At 36.4% G+C, this 11,166-nt stretch overlaps 2 protein-coding genes across 2 annotated transcripts; one reads left to right on the plus strand and one right to left on the minus strand.

The window, feature by feature from the left end:
- Positions 1 to 355: 355 nt before the first annotated feature.
- LOC103833876 (E3 ubiquitin-protein ligase RHA1B) lies at positions 356 to 1,101 on the minus strand. Its single transcript, XM_009109926.3, has one exon. It carries the CDS (start codon positions 979 to 981, stop codon positions 487 to 489), a length of 495 nt encoding a protein of 164 aa, XP_009108174.1. The 5' UTR covers positions 982 to 1,101; the 3' UTR covers positions 356 to 486.
- A 1,557-nt stretch (positions 1,102 to 2,658) lies between these two features.
- LOC117127727 (replication protein A 70 kDa DNA-binding subunit B-like) lies at positions 2,659 to 4,602 on the plus strand. Its single transcript, XM_033278373.1, has 9 exons — positions 2,659 to 2,817; positions 2,910 to 3,177; positions 3,261 to 3,357; positions 3,439 to 3,563; positions 3,638 to 3,722; positions 3,851 to 3,986; positions 4,081 to 4,259; positions 4,347 to 4,458; positions 4,555 to 4,602. The coding sequence occupies exons 1-9, from the start codon at positions 2,659 to 2,661 to the stop codon at positions 4,600 to 4,602; spliced, it is 1,209 nt and encodes a 402-aa protein (XP_033134264.1).
- Positions 4,603 to 11,166: the final 6,564 nt, after the last annotated feature.

The raw sequence follows: 11,166 nt of genomic DNA on the forward strand, positions 1-11,166 counted from the left end.
TTCATAATTTAAGATCAAATATCATAATTGATGCTACTGTTAATTAAATTAACATCAGTTTAATAAAATGATTCTAATTTAGTATTCTAATTTACTTTATTATATATCATATTCAATATATATATATATATATCATATTCATTTACTTCTCAATTTTTCTATAAGATTTGAAAAATAAATATATTTGTTTCAAAGACTTTTTTTTTGTTTAAGGAGAACAACCACATACTTTGGATATTCTAAAGACAAGATTATGGATGATACATTTTATTTAAGAGAAAATATATATGCTATGCGTAGATTTTTAGTAGTCCATCTATATTCATAATATACCAAAATTTTATGTGTTTCCATCTAGTTGTTTTTACTTTTTATATGTTATATATATCGGATATAAATATCTACACAAGATCAGATACAAGAGCATATATAGTGGAATTCATACAGTAAACTCCAATACTGCCGATATTGAAAAATCAACGCCCATCATGACAAGTTGGCAATGTTACTTTCCGAATCATCATTGTACCAAACAAAACCAAGACCCGAACCCATCCGCGGGTAACTTTCGCTCGGTAGAAACCTATCCCGACAAACCGGACACGTCACCTTGCAGCAATCAACGATCCAACGGTCCAAACAACGATGATGAAACACGTGTCGACAATTCGGAAGCTGCCTAATGTCATCATCGGATTCAAAATCAGAGAGACACACCGTACAGCAATCTTCAAGATCGGTATGGATATCCGAGAAACGAACCACCGGGCAAATCTCGTCAGCAAGACTCACGGCTCTAGAGTTGTGCGGTTGGATAGGGACCAAAGGGTCCGGTCGAGGAATCTCGTGGTCTAGAAACTGAGGTAAGCCGATGTAAGGACAAAGCGCATCGACCATGTCTCTGAAGAAACCGATGACGTAAAGAGTCTTAAGTACGTATCCAGGAATCTGAAGCTCCCTGAAATCTGTAGGAAGACCCATAGGAGAGAGAGAGATAAAGCTAGAGTTGTGGAGTTTACAGAGAAGTATATGAAATATCTGTTGTTTGCTGTATATATATAGATGCTACGATTTTTAATTGAGTTTGACGTCATAAATAGAAAATAAAGTAAAGCATAATAATTGAAGCCGGCGGCTAAAAAATAGGAACTTGCGAAATGGATCAACAATGGTAGGTCTAGTGACGATATTATATAATTTATTATTATTTGTCCAGATTAAGTGGAATCTTGAAATGGCCTCGTAAAAGTAAAGGATTCAACATTAGATATGTAAATTGATAGAGGAACATGATTGGAATCTTCAAATAGCTCTCTCTTGGTTAACAGATTTAAAAAAGATATCTTAGGAAATAAATGATAATCCCATATACATTAAAAGAGAAGTCACTTTAGTGATTTCTGCTGAGGTGGCATTCATATAGAACTTCTCAGGAAAAACGTTATAATTCTATTAGCTGTTTTTTTTTAATTTTTCTTTTTCATTTATTTTTTTCACTCCCCTCCGCATTTACTAAAACACCATCGTATGTCATGAATTCTTTTTTTTTTCAATCGCGTATCAATGGAAGTTCTATATGGTTTCGATCCAATGAAGACAGTCCGACCAGATGAGTTTGCTTCTCCCTACTCTGCTACTTCAATCATATCCATCGCGAACATCGACGATAACCAGACGAGGTGTAGTTTGTCGATACTCACGGAATTTACGGTTTTTTTGGTTTCTCTGATTGAATTCGACTTTTAAGCTAATTGGCGAAGATTTTTTTGGTTTCTCTGATTGGATTCGACTTTTAAGCTATGATACAAAGATTGTTTGATTTCTCTGATTGGATTCAACATATGTTAAGCTATAAACTACGATCTGCTTATTAACATTTAGAATCTTTGTATCTAATTGACTGATTAACCTTCTTGCTTTTGAGGTCCTGATTCTCTTAAACAAGACAATTGCCACGACCAGAGATGTGTTATGCGGACTGTCTACTGATGGAACAAGAAGAGACAACTGACATTTACAAGAAACTTGCATTCGACTTCAGTCTCTGAATCAGGACTGTAAGATTATCTTCTCCTTAATAACTCAACAAGCATTTAGACAGTTCTCTCTTGAGATTTTCAAGTTTGGTTTTTTTTTGTTTCATTAGCACGATTTAGAGCTTCACATTACTAATTCTGATAGTCTGTTGCATCGCTAATTGCTATTCGATTTAGAGGTTCACATTACTAATTTAGTCAGCCAGTTTCATTCCTTGCGGTTTCCGGTCTGTTGGTTTTCGGATTTTCAAGTTTGCTTTTAGTTTAATTATGGGAAAAATGTGAATAGCCTATTTACAAAAGGCCTAATATATTGTCGATAGATGTTAAGCCCATATAATTAGATAACTTGCGCAAGATTGTAAACTAATTTGCATATTAATAACTTTCCTTATTATTCCACTCAATTACTTGCGCAAGTTGTTTTCGTATTTATTACATTACTTGCGCAAGTTAAAATCATATCATATGCAAATCAATTTATGACAATACACAATTAAAATCTTTCTTTAAACGATTTCAATCTTTATTAGGGGTCATTAATATGATAAATAAATCGGCTTAATATATATATGAGAAACCCGAATGGTTAAAATACAAACATTTAGCTCTAACAAGAACAATGGCAATGGTGCGAGCCAAAAAAAATATTGTTTCTTATGTGAAAGAATTAAAACTCCGTAAAGATACGTCGCGTATTGAAGTTAGGATTGTTCGCTTGTGGAGAAACTATAACAAAGAATCAGGAAACACCATTGAAATGGTGGTTGTTGATAAAGAAGTAAGTATACATCACACAATATGGATTTATTTGGAAACATCGTTTATATACTTGTTCTGCGTGACTAAAACTCTTATCATTTTTGTGACCAGGGGACAAGAATTCATGCTTCAGTTGGTGAACAACTCATCAAAAAATTTGATGACAAGCTACGCGAGGGAGATGCGATTGTCCTCCAGTTGTTCAAAGTGTACGATGCAACTGGTGAATACCGTACAACGCCACATCCTTACAAAATTGGCTTCTTTCCAACAACTTTTGTTGGAAAAGCTGATGATTTTCCAAGTGCAGTTCCCGAAAAGTATTTCGCGGACTTCTATGATATTCTTGGTGGAAATCTGGATCATAGCTCTTTGGTTGGTGAGTTAGTTTCTTACGCAGTTAAAGACTCTTTCACTTTGTAGTTACTTATTTTTGATTTGACACTTATTTTTGTTATGTAGATTTTGTTGGCCAAATAGTTAACTTCGGGTCTCTGGAAAACAAAATAATAAAAGGAAAAGACAACATGAGGCTCTTGGTTGAGCTGCGTAACGCAAAGTAAGACTGTTTTTAATCTTAGTTATACTTTGCTAGCTAAACCTCTATTAACTGTATTTAACTTAAATTTATATTATACAGTAATGTGAAGATGATGTGTACTATGTGGGGTTGTTATGCTAAACAAGTATACGAATACAGTAGTAGTAACATGTCGACCATGATTATTTGTGTTATCAGATTTTGTTCTGTTAAAGAGTGGAAATGTATATAATATTGTTTCAATTTGTGTAAAATGATTGTGAGCATAACATATTAATAAGATCAATATACTTTGTAGGTGATTACTCCATATCTAGCAGGTATAATTCAACACATATTCTGCTCAACCCAACACTTAATTTTATTGAGGAGTTCAAATCAAGGTACGTGTCCTGCGTCTTACGTTCCAGACCTACGGAGGAGTTCAATACATATAGATGTTTATTTTAATTTGATCACCTCATTTTCACTGACGGGTTTTTAAATTATGTGTGATTATTTGTGATGGCAGTCTCCCTGATGATTCACTTGCTCTTACAAACAACGATAGTAGCCAATGGTCTGTTGGTACTGCTACTTCTATTCGTGCCAGGTTTTTTGTTCTTAATGAGAGGCTAACCATCAGAGAGATCATTGACAGTACTCTGGTATATAGACTACACTCTTTGATCTCAATTTTTTTACACATGCGTATACTCCATGTGTTATCAATGCTTTTAACATATTGTTATTGACGAATAGGTTGGCACTTTTGTCACTCTGCGGACTATATCAACAATTGATACTGAACGTTGCTGGCAATATTTAAGTTGCAAATACCACAACAAAAAAGTGATGCCGACAACCAATGTTGATGGTGATGGCCGGCCCTTGCTCTTCTACAATACGTGTGACAAAGAACACATTGATGTCATTTCCAGGTATTGAGCGGGTTAGATATACAAATAGATGAGTTGGGTAAATCGTCATTGAAATAGTCCGTGACGTTTATTAATATTTTTGTACAGGTTCAAATTAATTGCCCATGTCAAGGACGATAGCGGTGAGGCTAATTTTCTTTTGTTTGATGCTAATGCTCAACAAATTGTGCGTCATTCTGCTGCTGAACTCTATGACGAGGTACTTTTATGCAATATAATTGTACATCAATTAACAAAATAAATTTGTTGATTGGACCTGAATGTTTATCGAGAAATGTTTGTTTATTATTAACAGAATAAATTCGTTGATAAAACCACAATTGTACATCAATTAAAACCATAATTGTACATCAATTAACAGAATAAATTCGTTGATAAAACCATAATTGTACATTAATTAACAGAATAAATTTGCCGACATCTACTTTATCGAGAAATGTACTTCATAATTTATATTATTTATGGATAATATTTTGATTTTTATTATATTTTCTTTTAATATGTCTACATAAATGTTTGTTTATTATTTATAAAAAAATAATATTATTCACCTAAAATAAAGAATTACGACACATATACAATACAATTCTAATTAATGATAAAATCTGTTACTTCTAAAACTATACACTATTTATTCCATTTTTTGAATTAAAATATCTTCGTAAACACACAAAATATTTTGTGACGTTGCAATTATACATACACATAATATCTGCCTCTTCATACTGACATTACTGTGTTCCCTCTCGTGAGGTACGGGCCGAAAGGGAACACAAGGTGCGGGCCGATCATGTTCTTATGTCCGCACAGGGTGCGGGCCGTTCACCTAGTGATAAATTAAAGCAAAGGGAGATGTTGCTAGATGGTAGAGCGCTCGCTTAGCATGCGGGTAGGACTGGGTTCGCGGGTCAACCTGCCCCGTATGACCCGCCAACCCGCAGATCAATTCTATTTTTTAGACTCAAAATTCCGACCCGCATATCCCGCAAAAGAAAAATCGTAAACCCGCACCCGTCCCGCTAAGATTGCGGATAACCCGCGGGGCCCGCGGATAATATTAAATTTAATAAATAATTATTTTTATTATAAATTAATTACTTTTTATAATAAAAATTATACATTTATAATTTAAATTATATAATTTTCATTAATTTATATATATATTTTACATATTTTTATTTTTCTTTTTATTTATTTTAAAAAAATTTAGAAAAAATGATTTTTATTTTATTTTGCGGGTCGCCGCGTGATAGAACCAAAATCGGGAAGGATCACTTTAGCTGGGTGTTGGATATGAACCGAGAAGGCAATTGGCACTTCTGGAACTGAAATGGATTGAAAGGATCGTCAAGAGATGCGGAATGGCTCTTGATATACCCACGATCTAAGGCTAACCACCAAAGAAAGAATGAATGTGTTGGCTAACCACCAAACAACACACAAAGATGAATTGGCTGACCACCAAATCAACAAGCCGGTTCAAACCGATGAACTAGATAAGAACTCTCTCTCTCTCTCACTCAGAGAAGAAACGATATAAACAACCAAAACTGAACTGATTTTATTCATCAAAGGGACTACATATTTATAGTGTTTTGTAGTCAAAGACAATAAAAGAAAATGTGGGAAAACAATGCATAGGAAATATAAATTTGACTAGATCTAGTCAAGGCACGGAAAATAGAGAAGACTAGATCTGGTCAAGGCACGGAAAATAGAGAAGACTAGATCTGGTCAAGGCACGGAAAACGGAGAAGACCAGTCAAGATGTCTAGATTCATCCGAACCAGATGGATGCACGGGGTAAAGATAAGGACGCTTGCGGGACTGTCCGGATGGTCCGCCGGATGAGAATGCATGTCCGTCTTTGGGTTTTTCACCACCCAAGCTAAGTCTGGCTCGACCCAAGTCAAGTATGGCACGGTGAAAAACATGAACCTCGGTTGAAATGTTTAGAACGTCCTGAACTCCATGCTGAGCTGGTTCCATGTAATGATTCGTGGTCTGCGGCACATCATTCCCTTCCTCTTCAAAAAGATTTGTCCTCAAATCTGAAACATTAAAAGGAAAAGGATTATAAGCAAAAGAACCATAATCGGAACGTTGCTCACCTTGAGTTTGGTCCGGATTGTGAATGGAACAAGATCCTTCTCTATGACCACAATTTTGCTCTCCACCTGATCCTTCCTTCGGTTCATGTGCATAGTCATCAAAAATTGGTAAAACGTCTTCCTTTTCTGGCTCGGTTTCAACTTTCTCCAAAGTCACCAACGTTTTCTGTTTTTGGCACTTGTTGGCATAATGACCGACCTTATGGCATTTGAAACACCTGGTAGAAAGAGCCTTGCTTGTGGTTTTCACAGCCTTGCTTTTATCAGAAGACAAGACATTAGTTTTCAAATCAGAATTTGAAATAGAAGAAGAATTACTTTGTTGTTTTGGTGCAGAAGAAGTGTTGCTGTTTCCCTTCTTTTTGAGTTGTCGGACAACATGAATCGCCTTATGCAACATCTTTTCCAAGCTGGCATAAGTCTGAAGCTCATTCTGATCAGGCACATCACAGTTGCTTCTCTTGGCTTTGGTGAAGGGACGATCACGACTTCTGACCCACTTCTCATCATCACTCCTGTTTTGTCTCTTCTTTTGTTTCTGCACTAAGTCAAACTCATTAGAAGTAAACTGTTTCTTATCAAAAATCAATTGCTCATTTTCAAAAACAGTTTTAAAAGGAAAGTAGACGTCTTGTTGTGGTTTTGATTTCTTGAGAAGTCCAAACATCCTGAAAACACTTAACAAAGTTAGCAAATAAAAATCCTCCCACTCTCAAGTGTTTAGCTCACGATTTTTAGATGGTCACTCAGAGTTCTTTCCACTGGTTCAAAGGATGATAGGCAGTCAAAATTCAGCAATCAAAACCCAAAACAAACTTTTGTGGGAAAAAGAAAAGAGAAAGAAAGATGAAGAGATTTTTGAAATGGATCCGCCTTAACTGTCCTAAGGCTGGGTTTCTCTTCAGCCAGCAGGATTTCTCTTCCACCACTCCCCCTGGATTTCTCTTCAGAAGGTGATTCAAGCCAAAACTTTTTTTTTTCTTTTTTATCGTTTTTTTTTTTTTTTATAATAGGCGATCACAAGGGAGTAAGGGAACAGCCCGGATCCAAGAAATAAGAAAAGAAAAACGTGGAGAGATGAGAAGATGAAAGATGAAAGAAAACAAACCAGCCAAAGTGGCTCTGATACCACTTGATAGAACCAAAATCGGGAAGGATCACTTTAGCTGGGTGTTGGATATGAACCGAGAAGGCAATTGGCACTTCTGGAACTGAAATGGATTGAAAGGATCGTCAAGAGATGCGGAATGGCTCTTGATATACCCACGATCTAAGGCTAACCACCAAAGAAAGAATGAATGTGTTGGCTAACCACCAAACAACACACAAAGATGAATTGGCTGACCACCAAATCAACAAGCCGGTTCAAACCGATGAACTAGCTAAGAACTCTCTCTCTTGATAGAACCAAAATAAGGATCACTCTTCGGTAAGGTTGATATGAACTCAGATCCGAGAGGATTGAGAACTGATGGATCGAGGGGTGACACTAAGGGTTGCGGAATAGCCCAAAGATACTACCAGACTTCGATCGTTGCCGGATGTGACGCACCGGTCCAACAAAAGAAGGATCGAAACTTGGAGATAACCTCACCAAGAAACTAAGAACAAGTTCTACAAAGAACAAAGAGTTTTAACTCAACAAAAGGGGAAAACAATCTGCTTTATTTCGTGGCTCTAAGGCCTTATTTATAGGATTACAAGTTGTAGAGATCCAAAGAAGAATGTACTAAAAACAAGACATTGGAAATAGAAACAAAGACTTGACTAAATAAAGTCTTTAACTGAAACTTGGACTACCTCTTCATATAGCCACGACCAGGACTTTGAAAGGTGAAGAATATACTCCTGATATGGGCCAAGACATGTCCCTTTGAGGCCTGGTCGAAATCCATCTTTTCTCTTAGCCAATATTTTATCGGTTTCTCCATTTGGGCTAAACAAGCTCGTTTTTGAATCTTTTTGAAAACCATCAAGCCCAATGCTTTTTTGGACATTTAGAACATGAATAATCACCTTTGGCATGATTGAATTGACCGTTGGTTCATCAGAAAGAAGGTTAGCCATTTCGAGCTTCTCGGGTGGTCTGAATTCGCGAGAACTGAAGATCACCTGATTTGTAAATAGCATAACTATCACATATGAACTCCGTTTGATCTGATTCTTCTTTGAGGAGCTCCGTAATTGAGTTGAGAACATTCTCCAAGTGATTTCATGTGTAGAAGCCTCGTGGTTTAGCAGATATGAGTCAAACAATGAACATATATCATTACTGCTTCCAATGATCAAACCATGCATGTCTGTTTTGCCCGGTGCGCTACCCCATGGCACATCATTCCCTCCCTCTTCAAAAGGATTTGACCTCAAATCAATTTTACCTGAATCAAAAGAAAATGAATCAGACAAAAAGAATTTTAAAATCATGTAAAATTCAGAGAAGGAAAATTTTGGACAGAAACTTCCTTGGAGTTTTGAACTTGCTTCCCTCAAGTATTTCCAGTTCCATGTTCGAAGAACATAAGTCCTTAGGCATTCTCCAGCGCTTGCTCTCCTTGGAAACTGATCATGCTTATCCTGTTCATTCAAAACAACTAGAGAAACCACATCAAATCTGCGAAAGAAATAATCAAAGGGTTTCTCTATCTTTAGGACATCAAGATCAGGATCCAAGCCCTTAGGATAATCATCAAGAACGTGGGCAAGACTCAAACAAGTAAGCTGATCGCCAAAAATTGGTTTATCAATTTTAAAATTAGGCCAAGCTGAGAAACGGTCAGGAAAACAAAGAGTCAATGCCAAATCTGAAAAATTCTTATCATGAATGAAATCAAATTGATTCTTTGGCCTAAGAAATTTTGGTTCATGCCTTTTCCTAAACCAAATCTCTTTCAAAGCACAGCTCAATAAACACAATTCATGGAAAGGTTTAAACAAAACGTTTTTCAACCAAGTGAAGATGTGATTTCGTTTAGAAATTCTCGGTTTTAAAACATTTTCATGATGAGCAGAGATAATCAACCCATGATCCTTACAGTGCTTTTGGTTTGGCCAGGAGGTTGACTGAGGAAACACCTTTGGTTCATTGAGGATCGGTTTTGGCTCAGGTCGATTCTTTCTGGGGCATGAATCTCCTTTAGAAATCTGGTACTCGCGGATAGTTGGACTGAAGAACCTCCGGTTTGGAAAATTCATAACTTCTTCATCCGTGAAGCTTTTCATGCGATTCCAAGCCTCAGTGAATCCTTGATGAGTTGGCTTTCTTGTAAAATTGGATTCAAGACAAAAGACCTTAGTACTGTTGAGATATCCTTCTTGGACTGAACCTTTGTCGCTGGCACCAAGGTAGCCGGTTTGAACAACAAAGCTTCTCCAAATCTGAGGTTGTTGGGCTCGGCCAATGCTTTCATTCAGAGGCTGAACCTGTCTTTCCTGGATACTCAAAACAAACACTAAAAGACCAGGATCAAATGTGCAAGATAAATATTTGTTCAAATCACAAATCAAGATATCTTTTCCAAGAACAAATTGCACATTTTTCAGCCTTTCAAGGTGCTCATCAAAGTAAATATTACAGACAAGAATTTTATCAAGATATGCAACAACAGTATTCATTTTCAAAATGGGCATATCCTTCCCAACATCTGAACACACAAGCTTAAGTTCAGTTTGAGAATCATTTATCAAAAGTTCAAGGCATTTCTCAAAGAATGTGTTGTAAACCAAAATATCATCAGAACTCAAGACAACACCATTATCACGAAATGATCTCAGAAAATGCCAAGTATTATCAGTTTCAAAACTCAAGAGATCAGGCTGCAAAACAGAACCACAAAATTCAAGATCACGAAAATCATTTTCAGTTTCAAGTGATTTCTGTTCCAGCAACTTCTGAATCAAAATTTCGTCCAAGGCATAAGAGGATGCAAACAATTCATCAGTGATCAGTACATGTCTAGAAGAACTCAGATCAAAGCCATTTCCTTTGCAAACAAACAAATCAAGAGATTTTTCAGCACAAAAATCAGTTTGTTGCAAATCAAGATCAAATGGCCTTCCAAGAAGATGAAAACCTTTGTTATGTTCCAAGAACTGATCAAAGCTCAAAATAATTCCAGAAGTGATGCCATTGACACTTTGAAAACGTGATTGATCAAGACATTTATCAGGTTCAAAGATTTTTAAAGAATTAATCATGTTATCAAAAACAGATTTTGAAACACAAAAATCTTTCATCTTGTCAAGACCAAAACGAATTACATCATCAGTACTGACTTTCACAACCATGTCAGGCAGAGAATTAAGAGAAGAAGGTTCCTCACAGTGCTCTTGAAGATCATGAAGCAAAGGGGCAGGAGATGAAGGAGCAGTAGTTGTGCCGGAATCAAAGCAAAGATGGCTCTCCATAAAGGTGGATATGATGCTTGTTGCTTCTTCATCAAAGACTGGACCAAGTTCGTCCTCCTCATCAAAGATAGGACCTAGTTCATCATCCAAACATATCCTAGTGTCAAGACATGGGCACTGATGTGGAAAATCCAGTGGCTCTTCCTCAAAAACCTGTGGAGACAAAACAAGACTACTCGGAAGCTCCGGTTGCAAAACAGTTAGTTCTACAATAGCTTGTTCATTATCAAGATTAAACTCAGTTTCAAGAGAAGGAAGATCACAATCTTTTTCGCAAAACATCAAGCTTTCAATTAGCTCTTCATCAGATTCATCAAAAATGGGTAGAGAATCTGAAAAATCTTTAAGTTCTTCAAAATGGTTTTCAGATTCACCTTGGGCTTTCTTACTGA

The sequence above is a fragment of the Brassica rapa genome, chromosome A09 (assembly GCF_000309985.2).
Source record: "Brassica rapa cultivar Chiifu-401-42 chromosome A09, CAAS_Brap_v3.01, whole genome shotgun sequence".
NCBI lineage: Eukaryota > Viridiplantae > Streptophyta > Magnoliopsida > Brassicales > Brassicaceae > Brassica > Brassica rapa.